The following is a 17,556-nucleotide window of genomic DNA, read 5'->3' as shown; positions in this document are numbered from 1 at the left end:
AGAAAATATTTAAAAAAATCTTAAACCCCAGATATATTAGGAACATATACTATCAGATGTTAAAATACATTTCTTAGTGCCATCTATCAGGGGTAGGCAAACGGCTTGATGGGTAAGAGTACCTGTCGCCCAAGCATGAGAACAAGAGTTCAAATCCCATCATGGAGTCAAGGCCAGGCTCAACAGTGCATGCCGGTCACTGCAGCGTTCTGAGGGCAGAGGCAGGGGGATCACAGGTTCAGTGGGAAACCCTGTCTCATGTGAATAAGGTGGAGGGTGACATAGCAGGACACTGGCCATCCTCCTTTGACCTCCAAGCACAGGCAGACATGTATCTGCACACACCACACCCACAGCCACATACAAGAGGAACACATGCCATAGAATCACACATCATGAAGGAAAGAAGTCACACCAAGATCACAAGATCTTAAAGGATTGAGCAAAGGTGTGAACCCACATCGCTGGGCTGCTCCACACCGTGGATGTCACAGGATCACGAAGAAATGTCTTTAAGGCCGGGTGTGTTCTGACTTACAGTAGAAATGAAAACAGAGAAATGCCGTGGGATCAGCAAGAAAATGGCTTAGTGACATCAAGTGGCTGCCTTCCTGGAGAGGTAGCGGGGAGGGTTGCTGCTGCCGGGTTTTTTTTTTGTTTGTTTGTTTTTAACCAAAAGTCTGCAGTGCCAGTCTGAACTAGGTACATGTGTCTCTTGAGAAAAGTAAGCACATGTTTTGAGAAAACTAACAAAAAAGGATTCTAGCTAGTAAAGGTAAGGATGTTCAAAGAGATGCCCAGGATGTCTGTGAGCCCCGGAGGCCTGAGCTTCCTGTGGCGATGTCACAGGTAGCAGGTTTACACTAGCAGAACTCACACACTTTGGAAAAACAAAAGGAAAAGCGGAAAGCATACCTACTAGGACATGCACAGAGCCCCCCACGGAAGACATGCGGGTGAAGCAGCAGGGCTGTGTGGATCAGACGCCTACATCACCTATAGGAAATGGGTCGCTCTGCACGCGCCCGTGCGGGAATTGTACTCTAGGTTGCCCATGTCCTCCCTTGGCCAGCTGGGGGGGTCGCAGGCCTTTGGGTCCCTTCTGCATAGTTGCTTCCCTGTTTTGTGTTTGCCAGTCCCACTGGTTAGAGTTTGCCTTCCCAGCCATCTCACTGGCACTCCAAGGGTTCAAAACCGCCCCTGACAGGTGTCCTTTTAGACGGCTTTCCCAGTCCTCCTCCTTGCTCTTAGAAACAACTTTGAGTCACTAGTGGCCATGCGTTCTCCAGGGAAGCCCACAGGCAGCTGACAACACAGCTCTGGCCCACGTGTTGCTAATTTTTACCAAATGGCTTCTTAAATAGCCTTGAGTTTTAGATACAGGGTTGGACACTGTGCAAAAACTAGCTGGGGGGCGGAGATGTTGTTCTCGAGAAACAGCGAAATTAGGAAAACATAACAAACAAGAGCCAAGTAAGAACTGGTTGTTTCATCTCAGAAGTACGCATTAAGAAAAAAAAAACCAGACATCAATGCAGGAGGCTCAGTTATGACGACAGGATACGGAAATTTATTTTTACAAGGTGGGAGGTACAGGGAAAGAGACGTGATCCAAGAAATGACACAGAGGGCATGTCCTGGAGAAGACGGGGCAAAGAGCTATGGTAGGAACCTCAGCGATATTTACAGGGCAGAAGTTTTAGCTGTTTACAGGAAAAAGAAAAGCTGGAAAGGGATGGGAAGAGGATGTAGTAAGAAGAGGGAAGGGGAAAGGTGGGGGAAGCCCGGGGTTACCGCTGGAGCAGGAATTTACAGCGAATACACACCAACAACCAGGGAATGAGGGCATGAGCTCATTCACCTGAACGTCAATTTGACTCCAACTGACTTTCTAAGAAAGAAAAGGTTGGCTTTTACTTTTAAAATTGGATTTTTTTTTCCTTACTTAAAAAATATTTTCCTGGTGGCAGAATGCACATGCATACATGAGAAAATTCAGACTATTCAGCCAACAGTAAAAAGGAAAATAACAATGCTACAGCAGAATGCCATTCCTTGGCATTGAGATGTTCCTTTTAAGGCTACTAAGCAGTAGAAGCCAGTCTACACCACACCAACTGTTTTGAGGGGGTGCTTGTTTTAACATTAGGGGCATTTCCTTATGCATAACCATTTGCTAATCCCATACTTTCATTTATAGCATATGCCTGTCCAAAATATTTCTATTGGTCACAATTTTTTAACCATTAAAAGTAACAGAGAAGGGTTGTTGAGATGGCTCAGTGGTTAAGAGCACTGCTCTTCCAGAGGACCGGGGTTTTGTTCCCAGCACCCGCAGGGCTGCCCACAACCATCTGTAACTCCAGTTCCGGGGGATCTGATGCCCTCTTCCGGCCTCCACAGGCACTGCACAGATGGGGTACATAGACTCACATGCAGGGAAGATGCTCACTTACTTAAAAATAAATAATTGCTATGTAACTAATAATTACCTTTGTTTTATTTGATCATTATGAGGAATAACATGTAAATTCTACAAAGCTGATTTCCTAGATAAAAGCCATTAAAAAGCTCGCTTGAACTTTGTTTGTTCATTTGTTTGGAAACAGTTTCACTGTGTTTTCCTGGCTGGGCTCAAACTTACAGAGGCTCACCTGCTGAAATTAAAGGCATGTTCAATCACATCTGGCTTGTTTCTTTTCTTTTCTTTTTTTTTAAAAAAAAAAATACCCAGAAAGTAAGGGTATTTCTACTTGTTCTTGAGAGAAACCTCAGTCCCTACTGGTCCCACATGAGTAACTGTGTAACTTTCTCGAAATAAATGTATCTAATATTATCATACTATTTCATTGCTCAAGCCATTCATTAAAACTAAGCATTGGCCATGGTCTTTTGGGCCTGGCAAGGCCCATCAGAATTCTACCAGCAAAGCAGAAAACGGCAAGGACTAACATTTGGTGTTTGTCTGTAACCCATGTCAGAGTCTGTGCCCCGTGCCTACCCACAGCATAAATGACTACATTGAGAGCTACGAAAATACCGGTTCACAATCAGATCAACACTGGAAATGGTGTGTTTGCAGAGAGACACTCACACGCTTATGTAAGTATCTCAAAACTTGTTTCAAATGGGAGGCTGTTACTACGTCAACAGAAAAGCAGCTATGTTTGCCTGCCGGTGCTCTGCACTAAGAAGCAGTTGTTCTAAGGAACCCTTGCCAGGAAGGATTCTGTCCACCCTGAGGGCACCTCTGAGATGGAAGGGATGCTCCACGCAGATTTAATCCAGATGCTGCTTCAGCTGACCGAGCCCTTTCAAAATATGACCCCTCCAGCCCAAGGCCTCAGGGAGCCACTTGCAAGCACTAGGACCCCAAATGATCCCTAAAACAAACAAACACCCTAAACAAAAACACACCTTGTTCCAGCAAAGACTTTGTTTCTAGCTAGCCTACTTAGGAAGGGGTTAGTAAGGGTCTCGGAGGACGGAGGGGTATCATCACACCCACATGTCTGCAGAACATGCAAGTTGGAATTAATCATCTTTGGTTTGGCTCAGAAGAAATACTGGCATTAAAAACAGCCCGAGCAGAAGCATAATTTGTATTAAGATTAACAATGGATCATTTGACGGCATGCAATCTCATAAACTTCGTGATGCATCTGGGCTCCCCAAAGCATCCTTGCATGTTTGCCTCTGTGTTTGCTTGCTTCTGAACTTAATGTTAAAGTGTATAAAGGGTTGTATTTCCATTGATAGAAATTTATATATTTTAATGAAATCATTATTAAAATATCAGCGTCCACATTTCAAAGACGTTTCCCGCTGGTTTGCAGTTGCAGCTGATGTAAAACCTAGTCACACTTTTCTTTACTCAGACAGGATTTCTTTAGATCAAGTTGTCATGTGGAGACAAGAAGACACTGTGAGGTTTGGGGCTTAGAAGGCTGTGAGGAACAAGACTGAAGCCACAGAGCTCAGGCCTATCTCCGCAGGCCAGCACCACCTCCAGCCTGGTAGCTCCCATCAAGCTGGGGACTGGGGGTAGAGAATGGGGGACACAAGTGGGAGCCACAAAAACGCAGAGTTGCCTAAAGGACACTGTCAGCATTCCACGAGGAAGGACGCACAGACAGCAACTGCCAGTAAAGACCTCACCTCCCCACTCCCACACCCTCCCCTATGAATAAACTAGCAACTCTTGCTGAAATGGAGCTGAGATCGAGCTGAATGCCTCAGACAGAGATGCCTATACTCCTAAATCATGTGACTGAGAAATCCAACTGTTGCTGGCAAAATGGCAAATGTTTAAACATTCAACGGCCCTACAAGATCCCCTCTCCACTTCACTCTCTGATTTCTGAAGGCCAAGAGTCCATATTTTCCATCATTCATCGCCTATTAAGACAGCCGACGGTTCATCTAGGCGGTATAAAACGCTGAGAGGGAGGCCCAAGGACCCCTGACCTCCTATCACTCCTTGGCTAATGAACCGGAAGAAAACTACAGAGGTATGCCACATTGCGTCATGTGACTTCTGTTGCCTGCTTTCCTCACAGGGAAAATGGAACAGAATTTAAAATTTTGTTGACAGCAGTCAGGAATAGGATGTTGGATCCCTAGGCATTCATGTACAAAAAAGGTTTTTACTGAACCTCTCTCTCTTTCTCCAACTCCGAGATGAAACCACACAAAGATATACAGGAGAGGATTCCTGGTGGTTATCGGGCTCCATTTCAGGCCAAGCCTGGTGCCCATGGTACACACAGGACAGCCTGGCACGTGGAAGAACGACTGCCACCGTGCGCCACGGCTCACTTACCTGACCGTGGGCTGGAAGCGCAGCGTAGGCCATGGGTGGATTCATCACTCCTTTCTGCTTCATGAGAAGCATGCGCTTCTGGTCCTCACTCAGATGTGCCCTGGGAGCCTGCAGCTGTGGTGGAGGCGGAGGCTGCTGCTGGGAAGGCTGGGGCTGCGGCTGGGGCTGGGGCTGCGGAGGCTGCTGCTGGATGTAGGGCATCAAGGGGTTTTTGTTGGGGTTGGCCATGGGGGGCGTCATCCTCGGATTCAAGTCCGCATTAAAATGGGTCAGGGGCTTAGTGTTGCCGTAGGTGAGAATATTGTGCTGTTTGGTTAAGGAGTTTGTACCCAAGTTATTTGGCTGCTGACCGATCATATTCATGTGATTGGAGGGGAGGTAGTTGTTCATGTTCGTCTTCTGCAGGCTGTTGGCCATTGCAGGCACTATAGTGTTTTGGTTGTTAAAGGCTTGGGGGTACATCATTGGGCTATTTGGTTTTTCTGCAGTGAAAGCTGCTCCATATGGACTTGACGGAGGCCCTAAGGGAGACCAACTTGAAGTCTGATTTGAGTGCGGCTGCTGCTGCTGTTGCTGTTGCTGCTGCTGCTGTTGTTGTTGTTGCTGCTGCTGCTGCTGCTTCTGCTGCATGAGCTTGGCCCTCTGTTGTTGCTGGGCAGCCATCTGTTTGAGTTGCTCTGCCGGAGACATGTCAGAGCTGGGCCCCGCCACCGAGCCTGACCCTGAACCAGATACCGCCACCGAGACTGGATTAAGAAGATAGCCGTTGCCAGGCCGCGGTGGGGCTTGACCCGGAGTGTGGGCTTGCGTAGGAGTTTGGGGGGACTGGACGGCACAGTTAGCTGGTGAGCTGGCAGGGTTTGGAGCCACGGGAGTGTTGGCCACGGATGGCAAGCTAGTGGCTGTGGAGACAGTAGAAAAGGGAGGACCGGAAGATGAAGGTCTGGCCTGGGGCGATCCCATCGAGACGTGCGCAAAAGGAGAATGAGAAGCATCACTTTTCATGCTGGCACTCTCGTGGGAGAGTGGGGTCTCCATGGTTGTCTGTGAGAATTCTTGGTCCTTCTTCTCCTCAAAGTCTTCGTTGAACAGGTCCTGGATGTCATCTTCCGGAACCGTGTTGGCCAGTTCGTCTATTAGTTCCTGCCACTCTTGGTCATTCAGGTTAATGTCAGAGAACAGCTTGTTCTGATTGGAAAGTGACGTTTCTGATGGGTCTATGCAGGCAGGGTCATCAAGAGGCTCCTGCTTGAGGTCCTTGCTTTGCAAGATAGCAAAGCTGTCCTCTAGATCCCCACAGCCATTGACGGGGAGTTTAATCTCAGGGAGCCTGCCATTCTTACCCAGATCGTCTAGAAGCCCAGAAGGGTGAGCTGTACTGTTCTGCAAGGGCAAAGAAGGCTTGAGGTCAAGTTGGTGAAGGGGTGAAGCTGAAGGCAGGGGCATGTTGTTGGGTAAACTGTTGATGGCTTCCATCCCCGTGGGAAGATCCTTGCGGATGCGCTTGTTTGTTGGGGAGAAGCTCCCATCACAGGCCCCATTCTGCTGGTCCCCGTTAAGTGGTGATCGAGCCCCTTCCAGTTTCCTTTTCACCGTCTCTTGGAGCTGGAAAAGAAATGAGAGAGGAGATGACGTAACCCTAGATTGAACTCTTAAACACTGTGATGTGCACTGTTGGGACCTACCTTTGTGAGCATACAAGCTGTGCATATACACACGCACCTGTGGACACACGTGTGCAGAGGACAACCTTGGGCACTGCCCACCCTGGCTTGAGACAGGTTGTCTCATTGGTTTGGAGCATACCCACGAGGTGAGGCTGGCCCATGAGTCCCAGGGACCTACCCACTTGCCTTATAATCCTTGCTGGGATTATAAATGGTTTTTTGGTTGCTTTTCGTAGGTTTTTGGAATGGAACTCAGATGCTATGATGAATAACCCTTGGCATGAACTTCGGTTGAAGTGCTTTAAAGCACACAAAGAGGAAAGGATGCTTCTAGTTTCATAATCAGGCGATACCATGATTCAAAATCCGCGAGTAAAGGCTTCATCTAAAAGCAGAGTTCAGAGAACCGAGAGATACGCAGGGTAAAGGTCACAGGGTAAGGGTCACCCGTAAGCATTTTCCAAATGAGAAAAAGTCCACACTTGAGAGGTGAACTCAAACACATCATGCTTGAGAAAGATATCTATCACCAATTCTTAAAACGCCTTCATAATTGAGGGAATTAAATTAATTCCCCATCAATGAATTAAATCAACAATACTTTGAAGAACACTAACAATGACTTTTTAAAAATCAGTTTATCGTAATGAGCTTGCAAACTGAAAAAAAAAATACACACAGAGAGATCAACATAGCATTTGCCCAGACCCAAAGTCTACAGGCCTCAATGAACCACACAGTCAGAATAGACAGTCAGAAACTGCGGCAGTGTCTTTGGGTTTTATGGTTTCATTATTAGTTACGTTATCCACCACAAGAAACCAAAAAATCAGGCAGAGAGTCCAAACTAGAAAAGCAAATAGTTTTATATCCATTTGTGACTTTATCTGCATTTTTTCCCTCCTTGTCCTTTCCCGTCCTTATACACACATACACATCTGTTCATCCATACACATGTATACATTATACAATAGATTCCCATATGAGGAAAAACAGGTATTCTTTTCTGAGAATGGTTAACCCTCGCTTAGTTTTATATTTTCTTGTGTTTTTAAAGATTCATTTACGTACATTTTTATGTACATTGGGGTTTTGCCTGCATGCATGTCCGTGTGAGGGTGCTAGATCCCTGGAATTGGAGTTACAGACAGTTGTGAGCTGCATGTGGGTACTGAGAATTGAGCCTGGGTCCTTTGGAAGAGCAGTCGGTGCTCTTAACCTCTGAGCCATCTCTCCAGCCCCAGTTTTATACCTTTCAAAGTCCATCTCCCTGCTAGTTTTGTGGTTTCATTTTTTTTAAGAGCTGGATGGTATTCCATTTTATGTACGTAGCGGAGTTTCATCATCCGCTTATCTGTTGATGGACAACTGGGTTGGCTCCATTCTCTTGCCATAGTGGCCAGAATAGCGAAAATGTTTTATGAATATGGATTTAACACACTACCGAATAATAGACAGAGGCCAAGGTGGTTCAAGGTGGGGTCCAGAACAGTTCCTCTACCTGGGAACCCCGCTCTAGGCCGAGACACTATTTTACAGATCCTCTGGTCGAGAGGTGCTGGATTTCCTCTGAGCTGCACGCTGTGACATTGGCGCGGCTCTAGAGGAGCCCCGCGGGTCCCAACACCAACCTGGTGATGTGGGTCTCAAAGAGTACACACTTTGCTGGAAGCAGAGAACTCCGTTTCTTTAACGCAAGCAGAGTCAAAGGGGACCTTGAGCCGAACTCTTTTTTTCTTTTCTTTTTTTTGATTTCCAAAGAAAACTAAATTTATTTGCCTGTTGTGAGTAATCTTTTTTTATTATTCATATATATATATATATATTTTATTGAGAAAAGGAAAAAAAAAGTTTCCCCCTCCTCCCAGCCTCCCATTTCCCTCCCCCTCCTCCCACCCTTCCCCCCCACTCCTCTCCCCCTCCCTCTCCAGTCCAAAGAGCAGTCAGGGTTCCCTGCCCTGTAGAAAGTCCAAGGTCCTCCCCGCTCTGTCCATGTCTAGGAAGGTGAACATCCAAACTGGCTAGGCTCCCACAAAGCCAGAACATGAAGTAGGATCAACTTATCTAATTCTTTCCCCCCAAATCTTAGTTTTAGTTACAAACCGGCACCTGTCCTCGTCACTCAGTTGAGGCTCCTGAACAGCTGAAAACAGGGACCTAACTGGGCCACCCTGGAACTTGATTTCAGATAGAATGATGCTTCAATCCATCACGTTAAGGGACCACTGCTAGGAAGTAACGTTATTCATGGAGCAAACCAGAAAGCCACGGTTTGGATCATCAGTATGACAGGTGCCTGAATGTATGTAACTTCAAACACGGTGACAGAATCAAGTGTCACAGCTTAAAGGCCTCACAGAAATGAGGCCTGGGTACCTCCGAAGTGATGTTACGCCTCAGAAAATGAGTTCTTGTCCTAAAAAATGAATCTGATGTTATTTTAGGACTCGCGGGCCCATGATTCTGCTCTAGGTCGTGTGGTGGATGAACAGGGCTGAAAAATAAAGAGGCCCCACTTGTTGCCCCTATAAAACACGGGTGGCCAAGGCTTCAAAGGCAAGTCAACAGGTCTGCTTGGGAACCCAGTCACCTCTAAGAAGTTAAAGGCAAAACACGAGAGCCCAGCATTACAGAAATAAGAGCAAGGCCCTGGAGTGAGACGGAGGCTCAAGATCTCGCTACCCTCGCACTGACAGGGCAGACGGTACCCAGGAGTGGATGGCCGCAGTGCCAGAATGGCCACACTGAGATCCCCCTACCCACGCACTGACAGGACTGTTCGGTACTCGGGAATGAATGGCCGCGGTACCAGAACGGCCACACTGACGGCTTTCTGTTCTGCTTGCTTCTGAGCCCCTGGCAGCTGCCAGCTGACGCTCAGAGGATGAATTTAGAGAAATGTCTATAAATTGTCCCAAATTTGGTTTCATGGCTTCCCAAATGGGCTAGTAATACTTAGCTCATGGAACTACTGTGAGGGTGAGTTCATAGGAGATAATGTGCAAACACATAATTTTGCACGTGGGACCCACGCAGCACTCACTACGGCCTTAGCTATACTATTTTTAAAATTCAGTCACGACTGCCATGGGGACAGAATGCTTCCTGAATCTTCAAGACACAGATAGGTATAATGACAATATTTCTGTTCCCTAGCCGGCCAAACCGTAATGTTTCCCAAGCATCTGGAGGAGCTTTCTTAATATGAACAACGACAACAACAAAAATCAAATTTGCAATTCAAGCCCGAGTCCAAGTGCTGCTAATGCATGCGTGTCCTAGATTGTAGAAGAGGGGAGGCTACGTTGTTCAGGTTCAAACCAAGTACACTCCTAGCACATTGCCTCAAAGGGCCTGTGCCGTAGATTCGTTTCCCTGGGGGCTTCATGTTCCTGCTGCGTGTGTGTGTGTGTGTGTGTGTGTGTGTGTGTGTATAAATAATCAGCATTTGGGAGTGTGGAAAGGACGGCATCAAAGATGCTATGCCATGGTTTTTATGTTTGGTTTTGTTCTGCCCAAAACAGCAGAGCAATCTTACATCAGTTCTCTCTGTCTCATCATCCTTTGTTTTATAGAAAGGTGGTCTCTGAAAATCTAATTCCCTCTTTATGACCCTCGTGGGAGAAGGGGCCGTGGGGAGGGAGCCACGGAGCGGGTTGTGTGTTTGAGAAGCTGAGGAGCAGCTTGTTCTGTGAGCAGGAGACTCCTGGGCTGCGCACGAGCAATCGTCCCGGAAGTTCCCACTCTTAGGGACTTGGGTCAATCTCAGCTCCAATTGCCTATCTCAACAAGATTCCGGCCCTCTTGCTTGCCAGAGCGGAAAACCTCTTGGTACACTGTGCTCTCGTGAACAAGCACGGAAGCTTTAGCGAGGCTTAGCCCTTTTGTTTCCATGTTACCGCACTTCCACAGAGATGTTTTCTCCCGTTAAGGGGAGCTGAGCTGCCAGGAGCTGAAGTGTGCCGTTCAGCTAATGCCTGTGACAATATGGGCTGCTATCAGGTGTCAAGTGCTCTGGAGACGATAATTCCCCTTCCAGAATGCTCTAGAGATGGCCTCCTCTCTGCAGTGTGGCTTGATAGCTGGCGTTCATGTTAAATTACAGGATATAGATGAGGATAGATGAGGCAGAGGAAGCGAGAGGGGAGAAAACCAGAGGTTGAGAGGGACAGAATGGTGTGTGCCTGTGAGTGAATTGTGTGTCCCAGATCCACAGTGGTAAGAATAACGGATACCTACACATCATTGTTTATTGCAGGTAATCCACAACACTGTGATATGGAAACAACCCTTCAACTGAGAAATAGATTTTAAAAAAAAAAAATAATGTGATATAGGACCGGTTAGATGACTCAGCGGGTAAAAAAAAAATCCTATTGTAAGCGTGACAACTTAAGTTGATTCCCAGGACCTACATGGTGGAAGGAGAGAGAAGGCACCCAGAGATCGTCCACTGATCTCCACATGTGTGCTGTGGTACAGGCGCATGGCATATACACTACAGAACACGAGAGAGAGAGAGAGAGAGAGAGAGAGAGAGAGAGAGAGAGAGAGAATATGAATATGGGTATTTTTCAGCCATAGAGAAGAAGGAAGTAAAACAGTTGAAGGTAGATAGATGCTACTAGAGATTATTATGCTACGTGAATAAACACATCCAGTCTCCAAAAGTCAAACATTGCATGCTTTTCCTTATTTGTGGGTCCCAGACTTTATATACAGGTACAGAAAATCACATATAAACAGATAACACGAAAGCAGACCAATGAGAGGGGGCAGGGAGGAGGGAAGGGCAGAAGATGCTTGAAGTGTATCACGTATGTGTGTGGGAATGGCCTCATTTAGCCTGGTTTAATAAAATAGTTTCTGAATGAATTGCTGTGCCTTTAAGTTACAAGCACATACGGTCACAAAGGATAGCGGTCATCCTTACAGCAGACCCTTGCGCCAACGGGGCTGATGGTCTTACACTGGGAAAGAGACGGTGTTTGCAGGGATGTGGAAGAGAAGGGGCAGGTGGCACCTGTTACAAAGAAAAGGATGGCTGAGGTCACCAATCTCTAATGACATAGTGAAGTCCATTCCTAGCAGAGCCCTGTGGTGTCCCCTGAGCCACGTGATGTTCACTGTGAGAAGATCTTTTACTCTTTAGACTAACACAGTTCCTTCAGGTTCAAAGAAACTCTCAAAGCTGTGTTCCAGATTCCATAAGAAATTATCCAGGATCATTGAACTTGGGAAGAGAGATGGCAGTCCTACCCAGAATAATAAAGACTAGCTAGGCGAGGCACGGGTCTGTACTCCCAGAACAGAGACGGCTAAGGTGGGAGGATGAAGGGTTCAAGGCTAACCTAGGCTACGTAGTAAGACCTGTTTAAAACAAAACACGAAAAACAAAATCAACTCCCTGCTGGAACACCTGGGAATGAACTGCTGTCCTCCCTGCCGTCTAGTCCTAAGAACTGATTTTAAAAGACAGGTTTAATTAGATCCATTTGACAGGACTCGAGGCATCACGAGACTGGACAGCGTTTGAGGCTCACATCAGAGAGATGGCTAAACCCACACTCAAATTCAAACTCAGTTCTGACTCTGTAGTTGGCTCCAAGCCCTCACCCAGGACTGAGCCAAGCATCACCGTGTCTCCCTCAAGGATTTACTCAAACGACAAGGGCACAGTCGTCTGGCTATGCTTTCAGGAGTCCTTGGTTCCATCCCACTCAGTTAAGTCCCAGGACTTGGCTCCATAAATACTTGATCATGTTTGAGGAATTCCATTTTCTTTCATGTCTCTCCTTCCCCCACTTTAGCGGGGCTGCGAAGCTGCTAACAAGGTCGATATCCTGATTCTGCCTCCTGACTTAGCAGCTTCAGGTGGGGTCCAGCCTGGGACACAGATATCTAAAGCAATCTAATGAGTTCCTTGGGTTGTCCTGAGGTAGCTGGATTAGGATCTCCTACAATTAGATGCTGGGATTCAGACTGCAATCACTGCTGGATTCTGATATTTCAGAGTCTGTGGTGAGATTTTTAAAGGCACACTCCCAAACAACACAGATTATTTCTTACTTGCTTTAGGGGATCTCATAAGGGGAGCCAGGGAACTGTACTCTAGAGTGAGACCTTCCTGACCTCAGGGGATCATGAATTGAATGCAAGATTGATGGATTTCCACTATCTTCATGAAAAGGTATGTATATACATGGTAAGATCTGTTGCCATCACCCATACCACACTAGCAATGGATGGGGAAGGTCACTATGCATCTGTGTGGGTTCTGTGCCAGTGGCTTCAGGGTCAACCCATTTCCAAGAACATGGACCACCTCAGAAGACAAACTCATCCACAAAGGTGCTGACAAAGGTTGTTTGAAAGAGATCTTTCCAACAGCTGGAACAGCTCAGAAAACAGAAAACCATAACCTAACTCGTGAAGCCCTTGCCTATCTCACACACACTCAGCAATTAGAGAGAAAACAACTTTATACGTGAACTTAAAAAAACATTTGACGATATAACTATATGCCATACACACTGTGGCAGTCTGAATGTAACTGCCCCCATAAGCTCATGGAGAGTGACGTTATTAGGAGGTGTGGCTTTGTTGGAAGAAGTGTGTCAGTGTGGAAGTGGGCCCTGAGGTCTCATATATGCTCAAGCTGTCCTGAGTGAGACAGCTCACTTCCTGTGGAGCAAGATATATTAGCTCTTAGCTCCTTTTCCAGCACCATGTCTGCCTGCATGCCACCATGTCCCGCCATGATAATAGACTAAACCTCTGAAACTGGAAGCCACCTAATTAAATGTTTTCCATTATAAGAGCTGTTGCAGCCATGGTGTCTCTTCACAACAATAGAAACCCTAAGACATACACTTAGCATACACAGATCCAGAGACTAAAACTCTGATTGCAGAATTGATAGTGAACCTGTTTGGTTGAAAATGCTAGGTCTCTGGAGGAGACACTCAGAAAATTTAGAAATCTCCATTCTGGAATGCTTAGGGAAAAATGGGATCTCCCTCCAAGGGGCTTTGTACTTAGTGGGAATCAACAATATCAGAGAACCCCATGAGAGGCCTGTAGGCATGGAACCCCAGTCCAGGGGCCAACGCTATCCACAGCACTGTGGGCATGGAACCCCAGCCCAGGGGCCAACGCTATCCACGGCACTGTGGGCATGGAACCCCAGCCCAGGGGCCAGCACTATTTAGAGCATTGCAGGCATGGAACCCCAGCCCAGGGGCCAACGCTATCCACAGCATTGCAGGCATGGAACCCCAGCCCAGGGGCCAACACTATCCACAGCACTGTGGGCATGGAACCCCAGCCCAGGGGCCAACGCTATCCACGGCACTGTGGGCATGAAACCCCAGCCCAGGAGCCAACGCTATCCATGGCACTGTGGGCATGGAACCCCAGCCCAGGGGCCAGCACTATTTAGAGCATTGCAGGCATGGAACCCCAGCCCAGGGGCCAACGCTATCCACAGCATTGCAGGCATGGAACCCCAGCCCAGGGGCCAATGCTATCCACGGCACTGTGGGCATGGAACCCCAGCCCAGGGGCCAATGCTATCCACGGCACTGTGGGCATGGAACCCTAGCCCAGGGGCCAGCACTATTTACAGCATTGCGGGTGTGGAACCCCAGCCCAGGGTCAACACTATCCACAGCGGTACCACAGATTTATCACGTGTTTGAGGAGTGATGATGATGGGCAGCAGCCTGTCCCCATCAGCAGGGAATGAGTCTGTGCATCCGGCGGCTTCCGGCTCTCAATAGCTTCCTTAGGAAAAGCTCCACAGGGACCAGCAGCTGCTGCCATAACCCAGTCAGCGCCTGGAAGGGCTCTGTCTTCGTGTACACACAAACACACATACACACACGCATACGCACACACTCGCACACACACACCGCATTCACTTTTAAGGACACTATCCTTAGGAGCCTCTCCCAGCAGTTCTTACTAGAAGTCAGGCATACATTTTCTATTCAAACACACATACCTGTAGGCATGACCTTGTGTTAGTTTCTGAATTTTCTAATGGGATTTTATTTATAGCTGAACAGAAACAAAGGAGGGAGGTGAGGGAGAAGGATGAGCCATCAGGAAGGAAGGGGACAAATGAAAAGAGGAGATGCAGATCTGTGTCATTCCCGGCTGGAGACTCCCACAAGCAAGGAGGGCCAAAGTGCTGCAAGCCAGGGCCAGGGCGAGGGTTCTGTTTGTTTGTTTTCTGGGAAGGAGGAGGGAGGAGGAGACGCACTGCTCAGAGGGTCTGTGCTTTTCTTCCCTTGGGTAGGACCCAAGAATATTTTTATTCCTCTGTTTACTCAAAATGTCCTCTTTCTCAATGAGGAATTCTCACTTTTGTTTTTAGCCCCTTCGTGAAATCCTCCCCGTCCCTCCCCCCCTCCCTCCCTCCCTCCCTCCCTCCCTCCCTCCCCTCCCTCCCTCCCCTCCCTCCCTCTCCCCTCCCCCCCCCCTCCAGCTCTGAAGTCATGCACCAGCTTAGGAGATGCAAATAGCCCAGAGCTTCCAGATGTGAGGAGACGCTTTTGAATAAAACCCAGCACACATTCATCTCCCTTTGGAATGCAAAAGTATTGAAATAGGTCTATAAAAAAAAATCCTCTGGTTTCCCTCAAAGAGGTCAAGAGCTCCATTTCCTAGTGAGCCGTCATTGTATCACACAGTGAGTGCCCACCCGAACACCCCGCCCCCCCATCCGAGAGTCACCTCCCGATGAGGGCACATATTCTCCCCCTCACCCATAAACCTATGCCAGTAAGCAAACCAACAACATGATTCTTATTTCTAGACAGCACCTGACTCCCGGGCCTCCATTTCACTCCAGATATGAAGGCTGAGGCCCTGGGCTTTCTTCACGGCTGTGTCTTTCCGTGTGTACATGTATGTACACGGGCCTGCACATGCAGAGGCATGTTGACAGTCGGTTGTTAGTCTCTATCCCTCTCTGCTTTTTTTTTTTTTTTTTTTTTTTTTTTTTTTTTTTTTTTTTTTTTTTTTTTTTTCTGAGTCTCTCACTGAATCTGGAGCTGGGTGATTCTGCTAGACAGACTGGCCCTGCAAGTTCAGGGGCAGGAGGCAAGGGGATGGGTGTCTTCCGGTTTCCACCTCTGAACATTTGGATTACTGATGAGCAGAGACAAGATTTTCACATGGGTGCTGGAGACCAAATGTGGGTCGGCGGGCTTACTCAGCAAGCCCCTTAACCACCGATTCTTCCGCCTTTCTCCACCCACGGGACACAAGGCAGGCCAGGAGGATTTCTCTGAGTGAATTGCCCTGGGAAGGGTAAGATGGCCACATACACGCGCCATATGACGCACGTTCTTAAATGGGCGAATATGAAATGCCCAGCCGGATGGCAGCACACTAACATTCAACCCAGCGGCAGCAGGGGCAGTCTGGAGTCTGCCAGCTGAGCCTTCCCGTGTGGGGGAGAGGCTGCTCAGCTTCATCCCAGCTGAAATTCATTTTTCAGAAGAAATTAGACAGAGGTACTGTTGTTATAGCAACAGTCAGAGTCATTTAGGCACACGGTTTCTTTTCCACAACCTCACTGACTTATGCGAGCACTATTTCATTTATGCAAGGGGAGTGGCCGAGCCTGAGCCCGCACGGACCCTTTATCAGCCTTTAAGATGCGAAAGTCGGAGTCCCTCTATGGCCACTCTAAAGCGCCATGGCAATTTTCTGTGTTCCAGAGAATGAGCACGGAAGGCCAGTGAGAAACCTCTGAATCCAGTACTAAATCTCCTGGGGTAGAAGCTGAATGGGCCAGTGCTGAATTTCCTGGCTGATCCAAGGATCGGCAGCCCTGAGGAGGAATGTCCAAGAGCATGGTAACGCAGCCAGTGAACTGGGAAGTGACTTCATTATTTCAGTTCTATAGGACTTTGGGGTGTGGACTTCCTAATGTGATAGCCCGCACCAACCGCTGAAAACAATACTCAGTTCCAAACGATCTTGTTCTGAGGAAAAACGTGCACCTCTTAAGGAATTTTCACGTCAAAGGAATTTCCAGAGAAGAGCCACCAGGGAGTCACCGACATCCATACTAGGGCTATACAGGAGTGGTAAAAATCTGAGCCTATTGCTCATGGCCAATGTTACAGGACAACAGTGCCCCCCCCCCCCCCCCCCACTTACCAATCCGTATGTCTAAGTCCCAGCCACCAGAACTAAGATGTGACTATATCTGGAGGCTTTTTTAAGGCCACTAAGGTAAAATAAGGTCTCTAGGGTGGTGGTGACTGTGTGTCCTTACAAATTAGGGCGCAGATCACAGAGGGAAGAACATGTGGGGACACAGAAAGGACACGTGAGGACACAGAGAAACGATCCCCTGCCAGCCCTAGAGTGGTAGCTGCCTTAGCCCACTTGCACTATGGCAACAAAATGCCAGAGACCAGATGATTTATTAAAGGGAATATATTTGTCACAGTCTTGAATGCTGGGAAGTGGAAGATCAAGAGGCTGGAAGGGTCAGGGTCTGGTGAGCCCTGTTCCTAGGGAATGGTGTCATCTGGGTCTCTGGCATGGCAGAAAAGCAAAAGAGAACAACGAGATCCCTTTAGGCTTTTAGTCTACAGCAATCCCAGGCAGGGTGACTTACTCAACTCCAGAGACCCCACTGATAAGCATCAACAGCACACGGGGGACACAGTCTCAGCACTGAGTTCTAGAAGACACTTAGACCACACAAAGGGCTCAGAAGACACCAACCTTGCTCCGACCTTGAGTTGCACTTCCGTCCTCTAGACCTGGGAGAGAGTAAATTTCTGGCGCTTAAGCAGCCTAGTATATTATATTTTGCCATGACAGCCTTGGCGGACAAGGCTAACAATTTGATTCATGCCTACGCCTGTCCTCTCCGGGTCTTAGTTAGGTCAAGCTCTTAATAACTACTATAAAGGACCCTCTTGCACAACCTTGTCCGGACTTTGGTTTAGCTGGGCACGGGTTCTGCGTTGGGCAGGAAGGACACTCTGGAGTGGAGGAGCGGGCATCTGATCTCGACAATGTTCAGGATGGAGACGA

General features: G+C 47.7%; 1 protein-coding gene across 1 annotated transcript in view; it reads right to left on the bottom strand.

Annotated features, from left to right (window-relative positions):
• Maml3 (mastermind like transcriptional coactivator 3) overlaps positions 1-17,556 on the bottom strand; it is a 418,146-nt gene that overhangs the window by 169,242 nt on the left and 231,348 nt on the right. The window contains exon 2 of the mRNA XM_041659084.1: positions 4,823-6,427. Coding sequence (XP_041515018.1) covers positions 4,823-6,427 — 1,605 coding nt within the window. The remainder of the gene's footprint in view (positions 1-4,822; positions 6,428-17,556) is intronic.

Source organism: Microtus oregoni, unplaced genomic scaffold, assembly GCF_018167655.1.
Source record: "Microtus oregoni isolate MIOR12 unplaced genomic scaffold, Mior012 000010F_ref0000083, whole genome shotgun sequence".
Taxonomy (NCBI): domain Eukaryota; kingdom Metazoa; phylum Chordata; class Mammalia; order Rodentia; family Cricetidae; genus Microtus; species Microtus oregoni.
The sequence above is the reverse complement of the archived record's forward strand: the minus strand, read 5'-3'. Positions and strand labels throughout refer to the sequence as shown.